At 39.1% G+C, this 22,867-nt stretch overlaps 1 protein-coding gene across 1 annotated transcript in view; it reads right to left on the reverse strand.

Moving 5' to 3' along the window:
* The window catches only part of RBMS3 (RNA binding motif single stranded interacting protein 3), a 711,100-nt gene that overhangs the window by 477,437 nt on the left and 210,796 nt on the right, over positions 1 to 22,867 (reverse strand). Inside the window, exon 3 of the mRNA XM_050891487.1 lies at positions 12,640 to 12,813. Coding sequence (XP_050747444.1) covers positions 12,640 to 12,813 — 174 coding nt within the window. The remainder of the gene's footprint in view (positions 1 to 12,639; positions 12,814 to 22,867) is intronic.

The following is a 22,867-nucleotide window of genomic DNA, read 5'->3' on the forward strand; positions in this document are numbered from 1 at the left end:
AGCTATTTCCCCAAAAACATAATTTAATCAGCACTTTTCCTTCTGTGTGGGTTTACCATTGCTTTTTCAGAGGAAAAAATCTTTTCTCCCCCCCTCTTTTTTTTCCTTAAAAAAGGAAAAATATTTTTAATCATGCAAGTTACTCTATCCAGAGAGACCACCACCAACACAAACACCCTGAATGATGTTAACAAGACTAGAAAAAAGGGTTTGTTCACACGGAACATCTTAGAATAAAATACTAAAATTAGATGTAGTCCTTCAATTAATTTCTTTTTAGTCAGTTAACAAGATTTCAATGCTGGTTGCCCTTTAAAAAGCAGTTATTCATGAAGCCATGCAACTTAGCCTTCACAAAAGCGCTAACATGCTTGGCTTTCTTTTATTAATGTTACGTGATTTTTTTTTTTCTACTTCACTAACGTTTCAAGAGAAACAAAGTGATTGTCATGTGGTACACTCAGTCCTGGAACAGCAGCACAGCTGTTTATTCCCAGACTCTGAGCATTTTTTAGATCTACACAGCAGTCTGTATTTTCTCTGAAGGGAATTATACATCTTACCATAAGCAGATATAGTTTCCATACTCAGTTTGCCTATTGTACGATACTTGGCTGTAAGAACAACAAATTGAATGCTTTGTCCTCTTTCTGTTGCCCTTTTTACCTCAAATTAACTCCTCTGGTGCAAGAAAAGAGGACAAAAAAGCCATGGCAGAGAATCACAAAATTACTCCATTTTGCATTTCAGAAAAATCAAAATGACCAAACATCTGCTTCAGACACCCTCTACTGGAAAGCATCAAGTTTATCTCTCTGCTCCTGAATTAACTGATCATGTGTAGGAGGGGAAGGAAAAAAAAAAAGCAAGAATGTCTAACTGCCTGAAAAGACTGGTATCTATTCTATAAATCATTGTCTTGCATTTAGGGGGAGGAAAAGATTTGACAATTAAATTACTTATTTCAACAAAGGTGGGAAATGTGCATCTGACTTCTTTGAATATGAACCAGCAAAAAGGACTCTATTCAAAATTCTGTGGCAACTTGCGTTTAGGATTAGACCAGACCTGATAGGTTTCTCCCAGAAAGGTGCAAGTGTCATAAACTTATCAGCAAGTAAAAATAGGGACTGCAATGAAAAGATTTAGCCACGATACACACAAACAGTAACCTGACTTATTTTCCCCACAGGTGAGAAAAAAGGTCTTGAAACTTGAACTAAATATCTTTAAATTAAATCTGTTCATTTTGTGTAATTCTCAACCAACAAGTATGCTGGGACACAGCTGCTCTGCAGTTGTAAGTGACCACCGCTAGATACTCTGTTAGTTTACCCAGTGCAGATTTTTGTTCTGTAAATAGATCTCTTCCATCATTAATCTATTAAATAACTGTTGAATATATTCACTCTGGGCTGAAACCTCTATGTAGTCAGACAGAGTATCTTAACTCAGTGGTGGGCAGGGTTGCTCTTTAAGGAAAGGGTGAGAACTTCCTCTCTTCAGAAACAAATTCTGTGCTCCATTTTTGAAGTCTTGGCCCCCATTTTCATCATGGTAAAAAAAAAAAAAAAAGATTAAATATCTAACTAATGACGGACCTACTACCACTGCTTTATAATCTACATCCCAATGAACTAGTTGGAGAACCTTCACACATCCTTTTCCTCACGTAGCAGTGCCAAGAGATTTTGTCCTTAAAAGACTGAGAAGACAATTCTATCAAGTTTCAATCTATAATTAATTCTTTTACTTTTCTACTCCCAAATAAAGTATTAAGATAAACAGCCTGATTTAGTACCAAACATTGTTCATCCTATGCTCTCCTTGACGATGCTACAGCTTTCACAATTCTGTTTGACCTGCATAACGTACTGTATGTGGGGCAGTGAATTACATTCCTTTCTATGAGACCATGCTGCATTACAATTTCTTTCCCAGGACTCAAAGGTGAATAATTGCACCTGTCCTCCTTAAGCAGACGAAAGACATTAAGTAGCGGCCAAATGGAAAAGAAGATTTAAAAAGAAAATCACTTTATAGTTTGGTAGGAAAACAACTCAATGCAACCTTTCATCCAGCTGTATACAATATGAGGATTTCTACTAGTGCAGCTTCTGAAGAAGGGGAAGTTTTCAATCAAAGAAAGACTACCCTGATAACAAAGCAAAAATTGAGGTGCTTTCTAGAAGTTTAAAAGAGCCTACTTTTTAAATAAATCATTGACAATACAAAAAAAATCAGCTGCACATCTAAGTGTTTGTGGGCAAACTTTCTCATTAACATGATACAAATGAAGAAATAAAGTAAGATGGGGGGACACATAAAGCCGCACGGCTTTTCCAAGACCACACAGAGATGCACTAGTAGAACCGAGCATAGAGCAGAAGTGAATATGCTGGAACAGACCACAACCTGGATCTCCTGACAACTTTCACATTGTTTCATAGAATCATAGAATCGTTTAGGTTCCTAAAGGAAAAGACCTTTAAGATCATCGAGTCCAACCGTAGAGAATTTATGACCATGCTGAATATAAAGGCTGAATTTTGCTCTTACTGACTGCAAGTACTTGGCAGAGAGGTCCACACTGGCTCTGGTTTCATCAGAGCCATGCTGGCAGACATCCAAGGAAGGGTCACCAGGGCAGAAGGACAGAGCATTTGCCTTTGGTGCCAGGAGATTCCTAGCACCTGACCATGCCAAAGGGCTAATGCTTAAAAAGCTGAGAAAAATGCACGAAAAGTGAAAATGCTGTAGAGAATCTCCGCAAAGATCTTTGTGATATTTCCAGGCCCTTTCAAATTTTTTCCTCTTGCATGGAAGCTGCCTGTATACCCAAGGAAGATAGGCATTTGCACATGAATGGACCAAATGGAAAATATTCTGCTCCTTGTGGAACCTAAAGGTAGTCTATTTCACAAAATCCCAGCAGTCCATCTTGCAGCTATAAAGAGGAACACCATGGAAAACTATACTAAAATATTGACAGCCCCCAAAATAAAATAACAGCAAAGAAACAAGGAGTGATGCCTTGGGGGGAGGTGCCCTTGCAGGAAGCATATCTCTTTTTCCCAAAAGCACAAATGTCTGTATTTAACATCCTTAATGAGAACCTGATACAGCACAGAAGAGACACTGGTTAAAAGCAAAGAACGTAACTAACCATACCTGCTTTCAGCTAGAAGTTTTGGTCTTCAGGAAACACCTCCATCGCCTTATAGTTACAGGTTTTAGAACAAAATTAAACACTCTCTAGTTATATACTTGGAAAAATACAGAAAAAGAGCCTGGTTTGACAGATAAGGCACCAACTTGGAATTAGAGAAAACCAAAGCCTACTGCCATTCTCTTCCTTCAACAGCTGCATGACCTTGGGTAGGATCCCTTCTCTCAGTGCCCCTGCTTCCCTTCCTACTTTCTGTCCCATCTAGTTACGTGCTTTGGGACAGCGGCCTTCTTTTACAGTATGTTGGTACAATTCTGAGGTCAGTAAAGTCCTTATCCAGAAAAAGGTCAAGAGAGCACTGTGATGAGTTGTTCCCTGAGTAGCAGAAAAAAATAAAGCCTGGTTTCTTGTGGATTTCTGTTTTCCCTCTCAAAAACTACAGCTCCCTCCTTCATGTGTCCTGTGGGAACACCTTCCACAATGCTTCCAGTCTCCCCAACGTAGTGTAAGTTCTCCCACAGTAACTTTCATCTTGGCACTCGCCAAAAGTAGAGAAATGACTGGAAAACAGGCCCAAGACAGACACACAGATCACATTATCTCCCAAGGTGTTTCTTTTAAAGGAAACCCAGCTAATAAAAGCAACAGCAAACATTTCAACAAAGGTGACAAAGATCAAAATTCAGATTGCTTAGCAGATTAATTGTGGCCATGCAAGGAACTCTAGGATTTTGGTCTTTTTCAGATCATGTGCTCTCAACAAAGTGTCTAAATCGCTGGTGAAACATATGCTAGAAAACAGCAAGGGACCAATGATCTTTGGTCAGCATTTCGGTTTCCAGTAAAGCAACATTTGAAATTTGTTAAGGCTAAAAAATCTGAAATTTCATCAAAAGAACATTTCAATTTTGACAAATCAGTATTTCCCACAGACATGCATTTCTTCCAGCTCCCTTTGTAAACAGAAGTCGCTGTTGACAGTGCTGTTGAATATCATCCCATTTGCAAGACTGGTGTAAATAAAGTCTCAAGGCAAGGAGATAGGTCTAAGTGCAAAAGGAAAATTTTCATCCCCTATGCCTTCCCTAAATTGGGTGGGTTTATATTAAATCAATACCCCCAATTCAAATTAAGAGAGAAGAGAAAGACTACATCAGCAAAATTGTTTGAAGCAGTATTTGTTCAGACTAGTCCAAAACTCTTCACCCTTGGGGGCTGCAATACAACAAGGAAGTCTCCTGAGCGTGTTAATTATTTAAAATGAAAGCAACACAGTTGCTGGCCTTTTGAAATAATCAGTCTTTCAAAAAGTGTCAGGTGTCTCCAAAACATGTGACAGGTTGGCAGTTTGTAGCATCTACTCTCAAGCCCTAATACCAGGATTTTCTCTGGAGCCTTGAGGAACTCCTCACCTTTACTAACAAATCCCAAAGACAACCTGTCTGGCTCACTGAAAATGTAATGGAGAAGCTAAATTAGAACCATGGACCTCCTATTTGCTAAATTAAAGCAGAAAACCAAAACGAAAATAAACATTAGAAGCACGTATATACATCTATATATAGACACACACACATATATGAATGCAGACACAAATACATGTAGAGATATGTATAGGTAGATATATATCTGTAGCTGTAAATTATAGACATTTACTGAGATCTGTATTTACTGCCTCCTACAAGTCTATTTTACAGTCTAAATTTAGGGAATTTTCCTCCCTTCTTTCAAAAAAAAAAGAAAAGAAAAAAGGCAGCATCTGGTTTGTATTTTTCAAGTCTATTCAAAAACACCTTCTTTCTGCATGTATCTGCCACTTCAGTACGCAAGAATAAAAACGTAGAATCAGCAAGAAAATTCCTATAGAGTTTGTTTGTAAACAAAAAGTTCCCATCTCCAAAACGGTTGACCTTATTAGCACTAGGAGGTGGTGAGAAACTTTTCAGCACTACATATTTTACCAATACTGTGGATATATATCTATATGTATTTTTTGTCATTTCAAAGATTTCAATTACATTTTCCACAAAGAAATCTTTCTTATTGAAAATAAATGCACAAGAGTTACATACAGAGGATTTTTTTCCAATCTTGTTAATATTAGTGGTTCAGAAAAAAATATTTTGTCCTGTGGTTTTTGTGGAAAATTTGAATTTTTTCTCTTAAAAGACAAGCTAGAGACAAATCTATAAAAGACATCAACAAATATCAATCCACAACATTCTTGAATTAATCTGTTGAGAAAGAATAACAAGACATAATATATGTGATGTGTGAATGAGTAGTGGATACAGGAAAAAATAACATTAAAACAACATTCACACAAAAAAATCAGAATTCTGAAACCAAACACTTCCAAACTCAAATTTAGGTGGAACTTCTCCATTTCCCCAGACTTTTTTAAAAATATTTGTTGCAAGTCAGTTGAAACATTTTGTCTTATCAGTACTCTCCACTCTGAGAGGCCCTGCCATTTCTGACCAGGGCAATCAACTTCAAACTGTAATTGCCATCCACCAAGAGTCCTCCAGAAAGGAAAATCTCACTTGGTCAACCTGAACCACGCATGGGCAGTGGCCTTTCACACACACCACATTAGCCCTCCTGGGTCTGGCGGGCTGCATCCACAGCATTGTACCTTTGCAGGAGCCAAGCAGAGCCATAGACAGCATTTAACACAATTATCATAGCATCAGATATATATATTTATAAATAAAACTACTCTTTGAGGTAAAATACAGTAAACTACTTTGGCTAAAGTCTTATATTACTGGCGACTTTTCCCTACAACCCTTCACAGAAGTTCAATTTCAAAGCTTAATGCACAAAACAAATATGCTGGATACCTCAAAGGCTGAATGTAAAACACATTCGTAGATTTTGTGATTTTTATTTATTTTTTTTTTAAAGGCCTGGCCAAGTTTTAATGGGCTGTCACACGCGAATGATTATGAAAGCGCTACAATGAACTGAGCTGATAAGCTGATCTGATCGGAATTAACTGCATGTGATTGCTGCTTTGAAAAGCTGGCCTAAAGAGGCAGCACTGAAAGCAATCTCACAAGTCACTGGTACCGCTTGCCTCAGCTATAAGTAAGCACAGATGGTGAGAAAAGCTAATTAAGAGACATATTTGTTTGGGGGTTTGAAATTTCCACCCTCTCTTCTCCAAAGAAGCCAAGCCACAGTGAAAATGTGTTTTACGTTTGCGGCCTAATAAGTTCATGTTTTTGAGGCTCTGTTCCTGTAGATGGAGGTAATAGATAAACAGAATAAATAATTTATGTCAGCAGTTAGCATATGGATTTGCACTTGATCACTAAGCTACTCATAGCACCTGATAGCTACAACATCTTGTCAATTAAAAATATTCCTTTCTCCACAATTCTTCATTTACTTTCCTCCTACCCGGTGCAGCTTTTCTCTTATACCACAAGTGACACCCAGCAACGGAGATGTCATCCTTTTCATTCTCGCTTTAATGACTGCCTCTTTCATTTGCTCCCTCACTTCTTCTTGCAGTATTTCATAAGGAACATATCAGCAATTACAAAAAATAGCTTCTGGTGATAAACCTTTTTTTTTTCTCCTGGTTGGGAACTCTCTTGCCTGCCTCTCTCCAGCCCACACTTGAGCTTTCCCCAGATTAACTAATGGGTTTCTGAAGCTGGGGCTATGACAGTGCTCTGTAAAGTGATCACCATCTTTAGAGGATCAAAATACATCCCTTACACTTTATATACTGAAAGACTGTGACCAAAGTGTCATGTAGCAGACATTTTGCTCAATGGTCCTTCAACAGTGTATGATTCTTTGGACCCATTTCCATTTTTTTTACCTGTGGCTATTATAATGACAACAGCCAGTAGCACCAAAGAAATACTGGCTGCAGAATGGTAGAGAGCAATCTCACATGAAAGGCCCTTGAAGGTAAGAATGGGTTAACGTTAAGGACAGAGAAAACTGAGATTTCAGAACTTCAAGTGAAATTGAGAGGTTCTTAGAGAGACATTTCCAATTCATGCCTACTGTACTATTTATTTCCTTTCCCATCATTGCTGATTATAAGGATGTGCATGTGTAAAAGGAAGTTTCTTCATCTCTAATCAGACCAGCTCTATTCCATGAATCCACAATCCACTGTTCGTGACATTACAAAATGAATCAGGCAGGAGGCTCAAGCCAGAACAGAAAGTGACAGCTTCTGTTTAAACAGATATCTTGGAAATCAGTGATGATAGAGGACAGTATTATACTGCATAAGAATTTAACTCTTAGCACTGTCTCATTCTCTAAAAAGAGGTGCAACAGAATTATTCACTGGAAAGATCTTGGTATAAAAAAAATAATAAATTGGAGTGCTGATCTGTTCTACTTATATTTCTAGAGAAATAAAGGCTTGTTTTGAATACGACAGCCATGCTATAAATATTGAACCCTCCCTGGATTTAAGGAAAGTTGCTTCTTAAAACATTATCTTTGCATTATAGTGTATGGTCACATCATTCATGGTCTATCTTAAGAATTTGGCATGTATCGGTATATTGCTTCTGTCAGTCTTATTTCTGTGCTATAGAACCGATTTTGAGTAGGATATCACACTTACAACAATGTGTTCCCTAACTAGGTTTACATTTCAGATGACAGGATCACATCAGAAGACTAGAGATTGACATGCAAGACCAGCCCTGCATTGAGAACCTTTCTATGTCATTCTGCAAGGATTTTAGCCAAAAACTTGATCTGTGTACATAAATATATGTACACAAACTAATAATTTAGCCATTAGATATATATGTATACATACAATTTCATAATTGCGTCTCACATTCCCAGGTGGTCCCTAAACATTGTATTATCTAATCACATAAAAATGGCAGGTTTTCTGATTTTATAAATATATACAAAATAAGTTGTTAAAAAAGTCAATCACTGAGAGCTCAGTACAGATGTTAATCCAATTTGTGTGGTAATGATCAAAATAGTCAGTTTACATAAAGCATTACAGCTGTGCAATATTGCAGTCCTGCAGTTCTGTCATCAGCAATGAGGGTTACCTACCTGCCCCTGGAAAGTTTTCCGATGGACTCTGCATAGTCATGCTGACAGTGAGTGGGAACTTCCATTAGTGTTGTCCACAGTGACAGCCTTGCTCCCTTTCTGCTTTTCTGTCCAAGGATTGTCAGCGGGAAAGTGTAAAAGGAGTTATAGCTCCTTCTACTGGGTCTTAAGATTCCTAAGATTAAAGATTTCAGATCCTACTAGGGCTCAGAGGAGTGAGTGAAAGAAGGCCAGTAGCGTCTCATAGAGCTTTGTGTCACTTTTTTTTGAATTCTGCTTTGCACATTCCCACTAACAGCATAGTTTCAGAAGCAATCACGCATTTAAAGAAGTTAGCAGAAAGAAGTCTGGGGACAGACTGTTGGAATGGGCACAGAAGTACTGCTAAGCAAACTGATTGTCTGATCCACATATGACATCTCAGATGTAACAGCTTGTAAACATTATCTGTAGAGCTCCAAATAATAACTTTACAGATTTAACCAATCATGCTTTGAAAGCTGTCACTGATCTAGTGGAGCATGACCAAATCCTGTTAGAGTGCAGAATAGATTCTAGCAGAAAGTCTTACATATGCTGAGTTGCATATCTAGATAAGGAATGCAAAGACATCACATATGCTACAGAGATGTATGCACATGAAGAAATTAATACATGCAACTAAATTCATTGTCCCATGGGCCTACAGCAACGGTTTCAAACCCTGCAGGGCAACTCAGTCTGCAACAGTACTGTGTTTCATCAAAGAGTATCACATTGCCAAATTCCTTCATAAGTAAGGACTGACATCTACATAAGTGAGCGTGGCAGATATCTGTGACTGCTACATGAATATTCAAGAAAGACATAAGAGACTCCCTTACAATTTCAACTGAAATAGTCAAAAGCAGATGAGATCTGTGTTTTGTTTGCCCACTTTACACATGTACTTCTTTAAATTACAGCACAATCTAAGTAGTCATTTGTCAGAGTTCATTCACTGGACAAGATTTCCTAAGATCTGCTGAAATTCTATCGTCCTTCCAGCAAAATGTGGAGAAAGGGAAATTAAGTGAGTCTTTGAGACACTGGAAAAAGCATGGGTAGGAAACCTACACAGATGTGAAAGTGCTCAAAGGACTGTGCCTATCCTGCCCAGTGGGGATAATCAGAATTACTTTGACTATTTTTTTATCTTCCTTTTTATCTTCCTCGTGTGAAGAAAGTTCAAGAGAAAAGCATGTTAGATGGCTAGGTGTCTCCTCCTATTCTGAGCACTACATGCTGTATTTTTCTGGCTGCAAGCCTCTGCATGTGAATGCCAGGGGAATTTCTAGCCCTTACTATCAAAAACAAGTTGTCATATACTTTGTAAGGGCCATCTATTACGTTATCACTCATATTAGTATACACAGATCCTACAGGGTATCCTGCCTCCCCATATAGCTAGGAGAAGTTAGCATTGTCTTGTTTGTTCAAAAACTGTATTGCACTGTTGACTGGGATGATATACAGCCTTTTTTTCCCGTAGATAACTCCAAGAGCTGAAAAATTACTCTGTTTAAACAAACTTCCTGTTCTTTTCTTTCCTAGGGTGGAAAGACTGCTTTTAATCAACGATTGTGGCACTATGGAAGAGAAATGCAGAGTGTGCTCTCAGATAAAATGAAATAAAAACCCCACCTTTGGCTCAGACATATTTCTCAGGACCAGCCAGAGTCATAAGGGTCTCTTAACATTGCACTTTGTATGATATATTTTCTTTCATTTAGAAAAAAAATGAATTAGAGGATTTTTTGAGTTACATTTGGCCCAATTAACATGAAACTTTTTTGTCTCCTTCAGCTTTTCTCCAAACAGTAGAGAAATCCAAAGCTTTTCTCTTGGCTCTCTCTCCAGAGACTAATATCTTTAAGTACTTCAAGGCCAGATCCAACTCCCTGACATTTGTCTGCCGTGAACTTGCAAAGCGCTTGTAAGTTTGTTAGCCTCCAAAGCGTCAAGAAACTACAACAATCTTTAGACGTATTCCATGTGGGAAGTTTTGCAGAAACAGCTTCATACAGCAATAAAACCTACAGCTTGTTCTGGTGAACCTATGTCAGATAAGGGCAAATGAAATCCTCTAAAGTATAGTAAATATCCAGTTGAACATGTTACACTGGGAAGATTCACGAATAAAGGAGCTCCTCTGTTTCCAGCTTTTATTGTTGTCATTTGCCATAGAAGTGTTTGTTGGTTTGGGCCCAGATTAAACAAATCTAAGTTAGAAACAGGAACCAGACTAATTCCAACTTTATCATATACTCTGCAACAGATATTCAAGCAAATATTAAGGCATTGTTTTCTCTTGGAAAACTTGACCCTCATCTGATGCTGCAGGAGGGAGGAGCTGAGTTTGCTGGAGTGCCTTGCCCGGGCCCCGCTTATGGCCTCACCCTCAGAGCGTGCAGAAGTAGGGAAGGTATGGAAGAAGTATGCAATCACAGTGGTAGGCACTGCAATGGCAGCTAACCTGTTAGAGCTTCTTACCACCAGCCTAGGAAATCAGTCCAGTTATCTGCTGAGTGGCACTTCAGCAGAGCTCCTCAGATGAGCAGGAGCCAAGAAATGTGCCAAGTTTTCTAAACAGTTGAACCCAGGGACACTGAGGGCAGGACTAACTGAACAATTTAGTTATTTATCTTGTACTTATCTACTTGGTTTTGGCATTTCTCATTTGCACAAAGGTTTATGCAACTCTGGCTATTCTGAAATCTCAACTTACCAGCAATCAGCTAAATCGACTTCCAGATTGAAGTATCGTTTCCAACAACTACATATTAAGGTGCTCAACGAAAACAAATATTGTACAGGTAAAGCAATTCTAGTTGAGGTACCATCAGCTTTAGTCTAAACAAAGGAAAGAGGAAGTGTGGGATTAGCCTAAAAAAGACTCCCGTGCCTTGACTGACATTTTAATTCATATGGATACAAAGACGCCTCCATTTTTAAACCATCTTACAGGAAAAATAGCATTCTTCTTGTATGCTCTTTTGCTTAGTAGAGTCAAAGCTTGACTCACAGAGAGGGTAGTGTTTATTCTAAATGATCAAAGTTAAGGAGCAGTTAATGACTTGAATATCCACAGTTTAAGTTAAATTAAGCTGTACAGGGACTCTTTTTGAGCCATCATTCTAAACGAGGAAAATATCTGTGCTCTTCCGATGCCAAATACCATTTTTTCCTTCACAACAGCTTTTATCATTTTCAATGACACCGTAATGGAATTGAGCTAACAGCAGAATCCATAGAGATGTTTAATTCATTCTGAGATCTCACCACCTCAGAAAAGAGATAAGATTTTACAAATTTATTCCCCTCCTTTATTTCAATTACCATGTTAATGCTTGAGACAATTCCTAACCCAAACTTCTGGCCAAAAGTCTGTTGGCAGGTAAGATAGCAGATCTAAATCAAATCACAAAGATCTTGCAATAAGATTGCATACCACAATTTCCCCTCAGAGTAAAAGCTGCACTTTCCCCTATTTTCCTACTGGAATTCACTATAGGATGGCAAAACTTCATTACATACACATGACAGGATGTTAAGATAGTACGTCCTTTAAGAAGTTCTAACAATATCCAAAGCTAAGTTCAAATCCAAACATTAAAACAACAAAGCGTAGAGTGGGAAAAAAGGAAGATTGCTTGCACTAACGAGGTCTTCCCCAGTTAACTCTCTCAGAGTCTTTCAGAATCAGAAACTAAAAGAATGAAAGGGCTCTGCTATAAGCAGTCTGCTACACCAATACGACAAAAACCACCATCAGCCTTCAGTTGTGACCCTTTCATGGTTGTCAAATTAAAACACACAACAACAGTGAGCACCCCTCCCCATTCTTTTTGGCCACCAGTTCATGCAAATTACAGAAGACCAGTAGTTTTTGCTTAGCAACAAGATTGCATGTTCACTACTGATCACATTAATGATAAAGTAGTGAATATTAACAAATCTAATGAGGAGATGCCCTCCTTCACTGACTCATCCATACAATTTAAAATCTCTGAAATAGAAAGAATAATTCATTCATCTAACAGACTCACTAGAAACAGAAAAGAAGCCATCAATAATACTGCTTTCCAGCCCACATCCCTGACACTGAAACCCAGGCACACAACATTCATTTCATGCAAGGAGAAGGATTCCTGAACGTACAAAAATATATGTATTTCTACTGAGCCATGAAACTTTCACATTTGCTTATGTCTTAGACTCATTCTAATATTTTCTAGAGTTAGACTTAGCACACATGAGCTGTCCTGACTGTTGTGGGACACAAAGAGCACTGGCGAAATGTGCTGAACTCTCAGTCCCTGAGCGCCTCCACCTCCCGGGGAATCATACAGCTCATTCAGGTAACTGCAGAAAAGGTTATAGTTACTTACAGCAGGATGTCCAGCACAGTAGGTGTAGCTAGCATGAGACTGGTAGTGCAAGCTTGCTCTTGGAAAGGTGTATGTATTCCAAGCAGGTTGGCTGCTATTCCACTGGGAGCTAAAGCCAGGGCTCATGGTCACTCTCGATTTACTGTTTTGGTACGTTCTCACTGTGGAGCTGGACTATCAAAAAAGAAAGAAATGCAACGTAAAAATAGCTTTTAGGGTAGAACACAAACAACGCAGCTACATATCATCATTGTGCATATACATACTGCCACACAGTCTGGAGCAAACTTGAATGTTTCCTGTAAGGAACTGGGAAAAGCAAAAAATCAATTCCTCCAAAGATATCAGTGAAACAGCTATGTCGCTGTAATGCCCAAAAGAAAGACTGATGACTGTTAGACTTCAGACTGGGATGTAAATCAAATGAGCAATGGATCAGTGATAGCGATAAGGGGATGTTCTGAAAATGTGTAGAGGGTGCAATCCTGCAAGATTAATAGTTGAAACTTCCATATTTATTTATTTATTATAATGAACTAAATATTGACATTTATTGAGCTCCTGATCAGCTATGTCCATTTTACAGTAAATGGCAGTTTGGAGCCAATGTTTAGATATATTTCTTGAAGTCTTGAAATCCCATCTAGTGGCTAGGTAAGGCCAAGCCTTCACAAAGCTACCCCTACATTTAAAATATGTAACCTTCTAAACAGACTATGAAACTTCATGGCATTTTTTAATTACATACAATGCAGAAGGAAAAAAAAAATCTTAAATTATTTTTTTTTTTAAAGTTAATTCAATAAGTTCATCTGAAAGCAACCCAGACTATGGATATGTAATTCACTTTCATTCTTTCTGGCTTTGTCTCATTTTATTTTAACTGCAGTTTTCTGCTTCTAGTCCTCGTTTCATAAAAAATGTTCCTAATAAATGCTTGCGCTGATAGGGGTGGTTTATTAGAGCAGGGAAAAAAAATCAATTTTCAAAAAGAGTAGAAGATGCGTTAGAAGTGGATGCATTTTTAGCAGGTATTTAGGTTGATCTTCAAAGACATGCAAATGTACTTTTTCCTCCATATTCTGTTCTGCATTTGAGTTCTGCTTGCTTGCTTTTTATTGGCAAAGGTGTTCTCAATATCCCATGCAAATTTACACCAACTAATTGTAATTATTGTCAACCTGAAACTGTTCTCTTTAAAGCATTAAATTCACAGTGACCTTAGTAATACAGTGAAAGCTTGAGAAATATGAACACAAATAATATTTCTTAGAAATGCTTATAAATGTCCTTGTTAGTAAATTGATGCTATCAATTTCAAAAGCTATATTCAAGAATGACGCTTCATTTATTTTTACCCTCCTTTCAAAGACAACTTTTATACACGATATATGTAGTATTAACCAAATATCAATATGGGCCACCATCGAACAAGGTGTTTCACATGGTCCTTACCCCAAAGTGCTTACAAGATAAATGAGAAGGTCAGGGAAAGGATGAAAGAGCAGAGTCTGATGCAGAAGCAGAGAAAACAGCTTCATAAACATGACTTTCAGTTTCATTTCAATGCTTCAGCTCTGTTTCATTGGGAGAGGATTAGTGAAATGGAAGGAAAAGGGGACGGAGAGAAGACATACAAAAAGGTTTCAAGGACACATTCTAGCTATAAAAATATATACCCTGTATAATCTTTCCAATTTTTAATACTGTATTTAGATGAGCTGGCTGTAGAAACTACAGGCCACACTGGCATCGGCTGAACATGCCCTCTTTATTTCATTTAATTTTCAAAAGTTTAAGTACACAAAGTTTGCCTCGGTTATCAATTGCTGTATAAACTTTAAGTTCAAGAAAAGGCCAAACGACTTCCTGCATGTGTTTATTTCCTGCGCCACCGATTAGGAAGCCTGAAAAGAGCAGTTTCCGCTCACCAGTTCTCAATATCTCGACAGATTCGCCTCCCGCCCCCACCCCTAAGCGAAGGATTCCTGTGGTGTGATTTCTAAAGATTTAACTTACGACTAGCTGAACACAAAGCGTATGAATGAACACTAAAACCCACACTAAACTCTCATTAGTCACTGTGTGTGACAAGTGGTTACTTTGTTCTTACAAAAGGCTTTAGGGAAAAAAAAATCTGCCCCTACAGTTAAAGGGGCTTATTTGAAATAAATCTTTTTGTATGAATTTAAATCACGACAAATCAAAGGAAAGAGGCTATGGCTACAGCTAGAAAAAAACTGAAGGGGTTTAATTTTTTTTTCTTTTTTTCTTTTTTTTTTCCTTCCCCTTTTACCCTCTTTCCCCAAGGAGCAGAAACAGAATTTTCTTTTCTTTGACGTTTTACTTATCTTGCAGATCGCTCCTCAAAGACAAATCTCTCTTTCTGGGCGCTAGTAGACTTGCTTCTACATGAGAGATGAAGGCTAGGTTTTGTTTCGGACAGATCAAGTAGGTTTTTAGCCATAATGTACTTCGTGTATATTTCTTCCCTTTATAAACATCAGGTATTCAACTGTGGCTGCTTATGAACTCCTCTTGAGGAGTTCATCACTGGCCGAATATTCTGTGAATATTGAGCTGCTGTATCCTAACAATAATTTCGCTCCTTCCTATTATTTCTGATGGGTCTGCATTGTATGGACTAGTGGAAAATATCTGTGGCTGATGGGATGTGAAGATGCATTGTCAGCTGTGATAACTGTTAACTGATTATTTTCACTATGGCAGCAAACTCCGCTACAGTAAGGAGAGACGTGCTAGCCCCCTTTCTCCTCCTCCATGCAGCTCCCACCTCAGGGGAGACATAGGTCCTACCCGTGCAGGTCACTTGGGATGCAGAGGCAGGAAGCAAGACCCCATGTACCCCGCTGCCCCTCGGGGCGGCTGGGCGGCTGTGGGAGGGAGGTCCCTGCGAGGAGAGCCCTCTGCTCTGAATGGCTTTGTAGGGGGGCTACTATTTCTGACCTGATAAAAGCTTCTCTCTTTCTGCTGGCTTACCTCCAGTAAAAAAAACAAAACAAAACAAAACAAAAGTCAATATACAAAGACACTCTCAGGATAATTGCCTTTGAAGTCTTGAAGCTATCCAGATTGTCATCCAGAGAAGAGAGACATCTGCACTGCCAGTCACGAAGTCCTGGGACAGCCTGGTCACCTCACGGCTCTAATCTAGGGTGGTTGGGGAGCTAAGATGTGAGATCAGGGACCCCAAAAGTCAGCATGTTGAATTCAAGGTGTCCTCTGAACAACAAAATGCTGCACATCTCTGCAGCCTTCCCACCTCAGTGCAGAGGCGCCTGTGGGAAAGAAGCTGGGCCAACTGCCAGAGCTGGGAGGGAAAAATGGTGCACTGGGGGCAGGTGCCCAGGTGCTGGCAGTGCAGGGTTCAGGGTGGCCTCTGTGAAGAGAGTCCAGGGCTGCCCCGTGCCAGACACAGCCAGTTCCAGCTGGCTCCCACCAACCCACTGCAGGGCACAGCTGAGCCCCTCAGCCAAGATGGTGGTGCCTCTGGGAAAACATATTTAAGAAAGGACAAAATGCTGCCTGGGAGTGAGGAAAAAAGTGAGAAACATCCCTGCGAGCACCCGGGGGAGAGCAGGAGGAGGGTGAGGAGGCTCCCCTGCAGCCCCTGGACAGACCACCTGGAGCAGGTACGGGACAGGATCCGTGGAGGATCCCATGCTGGAGGAGGTGGATATGTCCTGAAGGAACTATGGCCCACACTGGAGCAGAGGAAAAGCATGGAGAGAGGAGCTGTTATTCCCCATCCCCCTGTGCCAGTAGGGCTGGGGAGCGGGCACAGGGTCAGGAATGGAGGAGTAAAGCTGAGCCTGGGAAAAAGGGGCAGGGGGGAGGTGTTTTCTTAATTTGTCCTTGCTTCTCACTATCCAAACTTATTTTAACTGGCAATAAATTAAATTTCCCCAAGTTGAGTCTGTTTTTGTCTGTGACAGTAATTGCTACGTGATCTCCCTGTCTTTATCTTGACCCATGAGCTTTCCCATCTTATTTTCTGCCCCCATTTTCTTGAGGAGGGGGAGTGAAAGAGCAGCTGGGTGGGTGTCTGGCAGCCAGCAAAGGTAAACCCCCCACAAACTAGCAGGTCTTGTGGCACACAGGCTTTTAATTCAGGATCTGAAAGTGCACCTATTTCCCCCAACTCTATTGATTCCTCCAATAAAAGGTATTACCTCTCCCCATAACCCTGTCTTATTTATATCTCTTAGGTTGTCAATGGTACACTACTGCTGCCACTCCTGGGACAACCTAATCAGCTTTCCTCAGAAAACTTCTGCAGAAAATTATCAGATTACAACAAAAAAGAAGTGTTGCCCTCCTTGCTATGTTTTGCCAGAAACAACAAGTATTACAAAGTTAGGGGAGAATTTTCTTTTCCTTGAATAAGTCACTCCAGTACCTTCATACCCTAAAGGTCTGATGCAATCTAAAATTGAGATCAGTAAAATTTGAATGTCTAAGCATATTTTAAAATAGGACCCTTTTTTTCCTGTGCCTTAATTTCTCTGGCTTACTTTAAAACTTCTAGGCTAACCTTTTCCTCATGCTTGTAAAAGTTTTGAACATTTTTGGACACAAGCATGAGTGAAGTGCAAAGTATTATTAGTATTATTACTATTTCTTGAGCTTAACGGCTTTCAGTTCTTAGTTCTTTTAATAGCTGATGTGTGAAGTCTAACAGTGGAAAAAATAGAACATAGTATTTATGGAGCACTTTTTATCTTCAAAGCACTGTGCAAATGTTAAATGGTGGCAAAATTTTTGACTGGTGCAACATTTCCAACTTTTAAAGCAGTTTATAGTAGATGTAAGAACTAGCAGCCACTCCTTCATATTTGTATGTGAATAAAGCACACCATTTGACTAGGACATTAAGCAACATAAATAGTTCTGACATAGACTTAGTCTTCATGTCATCACACCCGTGCTTTCCACTCTTTCGCAATACAGCATCATCATGCAGTAAACTACCAGGAAAGATATGTGCTAATTCTGAAATTCTACATCATGTCAAATGCAAGACTGACTACATCTATCAGACACCCTTCTGCCAACTATTCCAAAATGTTGTGATTATTATTGGCTTTGGCACTCCAAAAGAAGAGAGAGGCTCAAATATTCTGCTCTATGTTACCTCTATACTTGCATTGACTTTTAAAAAAAAAAAAAAGCAAGTGGGATTAAAGAGGTGTAAATAACATCTGAATTCAGCCTCCCACTACCTCATCTTTTAAAAGCAACTTCCCAGAGCTATGATGTCATTTTCTTAGCCCACACAATTTGAGCTGTCTCCAGTCCCTTGGATTTTGATTACAGTGGTTCTGTCTTCAGCTGCATCTTCTGGTTTTTTTGTGAAAGGAATTGTGTTTGAAAGGGTGTCCACCCTCTTCCCCCTATCCCTTCAAGGGATTTGACATCCCTTATTTTCGATGTCAAAATGATTACAGGAGCTGGGAAAGGCCAAGTAAAGAAACTGCCATTCTGGAGATACTGCTTGCAGGAACTCTATATGCCTGTATTTGGATCAGACCATGATGCAAAGCACAGCCCTATGCTCTTAAAAGTTTGGATGGTTTACAAAATACTACTGTTCCCATAGAAATCAAAGTTTTCCTATAACCTGGAAAAGTCAGAAATGAAAATAGCTGCCCTGGAACATTATTGCATGAGTTAAAATGATGCATTTGTTTTCTTGCTCAGAGAAAATATGAAACTGGCAAACCAAATCTGAAATTAATTCATCACAAAATCCACCTGAGAGACCTTAAAGATTGTGGTAATTATGAAATTGAAGAGTGAGGGTGTTTTTTTCTTTTTGGGTTGTTATGAAAACTAAACATGGAAGATATTGCAGGGTTTTTTTAATAGCAGGAAAGAGGAATTTTGTGCTGCTACTGTTCCCAACATAATCTTTCACTATAGCTTGCAAATCTTTTACAGTCTAGAACCAGATTCCATCTGTTCCAGTAAGAAGTGAGCTCTTAATATTTGGCCACTGCAGATTTCAAGTTTATCAAGTTTGTCTCACAACTTTATGAAAAAACTTCAGAGACATGACCAAATTTAAGAGAAACATTGTTTTTCCAGACACGGGATTGAAACTCAATACGCTGTACCTGGAAAAACAGGATCAACTGAGAGAAATAGCATTCCACTGAAACCGCAGAGAAATGAGGAGGCTATATTTCATATCTCGGCATACATGTAAGGCTATAGCTCATCCAGTGGATCCAAGCGTGCTGAGCGCTAGCCCACATCATGCCAAAACCCAGGGTGTGCAGTCCATCTGCCCCGTCCCGGTAGGTGGGAGAGGAATGCTCTCTGTGGGCTAGCTTTGCTCAGCAGGCCCCCCGCGAACAGGGTGAAGGGAACCAGGCCTGCAGGACACAACCTGCGCAGCTGAATTACTTAGAGCTGGTGCCCAATAGGAATGCTAAACTGAGAGACTTTTTAGGATAGGTCCCGAATTATCTAAATAACTCTTGAGGAATGTATTCTAGAAAAGGAGTCTGCCACTCATTGTTATTTTTCCCCAGAGTTATGGCTTGAAAACAAAATATATATGTTTTTCACACTTTTCTGGTTAGAATTGCTGTCGTTTCCAGTGACTCAACACTGTAATTCATGTTGTACTTTTAACTGTTACTTGAATCTTAAGAGCATTTTTTTCCTGGGCAAAGTATGAAACATCGCTCTTGTAGTTACAGAGAGCGAGCACAGGAGCTGAAAAAATGAAGGCCTTCACAGTTTGAGGAAGAGGCCATGAAGAGCCTGGTTTTCTGCCATCTTATCTTCCACGTCAGTGCCAAGGGGCAGAGAATTAGTAACAAGAGACAGGCCAGTGACAGTCTCTTGACGACCTGTGTAGAAGACCTGTGTGTAATCAAAAGTTACTGTTACCCGATGGTTCTCTAGGCAAGAGACCGCTGGGTTTCAGTCGATTTCTGCACATATGCACCTCCCGAAAAGCATTACCACCACCAGTATCTCAGCAGGCAAGCTCAGTGCAAAGACCAAGTAAAAGTCACAAGAAATGCTCCTGTGCTTCAAACTGATTTCTCCAGAATAAGAAAAGGAACTTTGCATGCATAAGAGAAACTTGTATTGGTTTTGTTACCCGTGTTGTACCCAGCCATAGGGAATGGGGACACTCATGCTCCTGGACTGCTCATTTGTATGTCTTCCTTCCACAGAAGGGAAAGTGAAAGGAGACTTTCCAAAGGATATTTTTTTGTTTGTTTATCTTTGTTAGGTTATTTGTTAAAAGTACACTGGGATTAAAAGGTATGTTGTTAGATGGGATTCTTATTGGTCTAGTTTAAACTGTTAATTTAGGTTTGAACACAGTGAATATCTTGACTCCCCTCCTCTTCCCTCCTCCTCCACCTGCTTCACTTTGAAAGGAGTAAGGGCATGTCAAAGTTTCTTCTGTTCAGAATATTATTTAGTCAATCTATTGTGAGAAATTTAAGTCATAACAACCTCAGAAGGACATTGAATATGACCTTGTAATGGTAGGTCATTAAGTAATTATTTTCTGAAAATAAAACACACTGGCATCTGTTAAATTTACTCCAGCCTTTTTTACAACACCCAGGTTACAGTTTAAAGTAGTGAAGCATTATGTTAACCCAAGATGAGCATGATCTGAGTGTTCCCAGTAAATTCTGGCAAGATAGCACTGGTTAAGACCCTGCCACAGATGACCTGCATAGTTCTGATTTCTAAAGAAGTCACCCATATGAAATAATCACTCAGTCCAATAGTCCTATGAATGCACATACAGCTCATCTGTACGGAGTGACTGGAGAAAAGGATCTTCTTCCACCAGGAGCTGTTGAGCACACAACTGACAGAGGCAATGAACTTGAAGGGGAGGATTTGTGCCAGATAAGAAAGTCTAATGGTGAACACTAATCTTAAGGAAAGTTGTTGATTACATACAAAACATATCATATTGAGTCTGATCTTGGCAGATCTCCAGAGTAGTATTTTTACAAGGCCTAAGAATTCCTTTCTCATATATGACAGTCGCCACTCTTGAAGTCTTTTCTGCAAACTACACACCAGTATTTGGGACTTGCAGCATTCCCTTGGTAAAATAGAGGACACAAAGGGATGCTGCAAAAATTGAAGAAAATTTTAACATGATAAGTGCATTTCCTAGGATCACATTCCCAGGTACAGAGGGCTCTTGTACTAGTTTTGCTGTAAGTCAACAAACCACTTTTACCTACATCTTATTTTTTTATGTGGACCTATGTACCGCTGACTGAAACACAAGTTCAGGAGCTTTACTGATTAATGACTGATTTTAGCATTTACCTTTCTGCTAAATTGGAACTTTTTACAGACAGCCAAGATCTTTTGTGAAACTCATTATTTTTTGATAGTTCGGGGAGAAAAATAATTATTTCATTAACACTTGAATTCCTTCCCCTTTTACAGTACCCAAAGGTATGTTTCACTATGTTCTGCAGTATCTTAATGTTTTTTCTGATGTATCTGTTTACTACATGTATATTGAATTACTCCCTGAACAATAAATCAACCACTGTCTTAGATACAAAATGATTTTCCTCACACTAGATCTGCAATATACAACTTTTTTTTAGACAATCCCAAGAGTAACAGCTGGCTGACAATGTAAGCGAGTCTCCAACTAACCAGTGAGTGCAATCCAGACTCACATACCAGGGAAGAGGCATGCTTATGAGCAACCAAAAAATGTCCGTGGCACAACATCACTTCTACAATTCTACCAAATGAGAAGAAGTCAGATTTCTTTCCTCAGCTGCAGTAGGCAAAATGTTGATTCCAGCATCACATGCATATTACAAGTCTTCATGTCCACAAAAGACTTACTTGACTGAATGCAATGCGGTTATGAAATGCATTTGGCCACTGGGAAGAATTCTATAAATCCTGCAAAGCTACCCAATGTACCACTCTACAGCTAACTCCTGTGGATGGGCCTGCATGCTTTTGTAAACCTCACTGTGGGATTAGGACATTTATCAAACCTATGATTTCTTTCCTGCAATGTTATATCTATTGTATACCAGGAGTTCTGCAGGTGCATGATTTATCCATCCTGTCATTAGCTACAATACCCTGCAAACAGGTTTTATTTTGTGCTGGAGAAATAAATACTCCTCCCATAAATTGTTTTACTGCTGATTGGGGAACAGACTCCTGCTCCCTTGACAATAAAACAGCTTGCTTTCTCTGACCACAGAGTTATAATTTCCAGCATAACAATCTGAAGCTCAACACCATTTCTTATGGAATTAAGTAATATAGGGAAAATTATAGCTTACTTTTTTCCAATATCACACCTGAACTCTCATTATCTGTTAAGTGCCAACATGTTTGATCGCTTGAGGGACATTACAGACAACACAGCCCCTAAAGATCCAACTGAGGGAACACAGGACGAGGAAGCAAACGTCAAATAAATTGAACGGACAAAATTCTCTTTTAAAATGAAAACAAAAACTCAACATGAATTTTGTTACTGGGATCAGGATTCGCCAAAGGTTTCAGTTTGGCTGCAAATGTTCAATGAACATTTTAAAAAGCAAGGAAGCAAACTGGATATCCAGGAAATCCAGAAATGAAAAGCGATTTCTTACGCAGTGAAATCATACTCAGACAGGCCTTTCACTCAAATTAAATATTCATAGAACCACATATATTGTACATGACACATTTGAATGTGAAAAGGCTAATATCCTCTGGCTTTTCCAGTACTCAACTAATCCATTAGAAATGTAATAGTCAGTCTAACCATTCCGTGACTTCAGTAGGACGTATGAAAAATAAAAGAGAAAAAAGAATGAACTACAAAGAGAAGAAGAAAATAAGAAGTAAGACGTATCCAAGACCAGCTCTCAGGGTACTCAAAATCAATTTCAACTGCCCCAGATATCTGCTGAGTATCAAATACAGAACAGAGGAACATGCACACGGGGTTACAGAGTTGCCTAGAAAAGCTGCTTTTTCTTCCCTTAAGCTTTGAGCACTCATGCTGGAGAAGAGAGAGAGATCATTCATTTATTAAAAGGGATGAGCAAATTATGACTAGGAAGTTGACTATAAGCTATTTGAATTCAGTGTAGAAAGGACTGGTTTTCCAGCATACATCAATACAAGATCACAGATTTCCTTAAAAAATAAGTAAATCTCAATGAAAGATGACATTAAA

The sequence above is a fragment of the Gymnogyps californianus genome, chromosome 2 (assembly GCF_018139145.2).
Source record: "Gymnogyps californianus isolate 813 chromosome 2, ASM1813914v2, whole genome shotgun sequence".
Taxonomy (NCBI): Eukaryota; Metazoa; Chordata; class Aves; order Accipitriformes; family Cathartidae; genus Gymnogyps; species Gymnogyps californianus.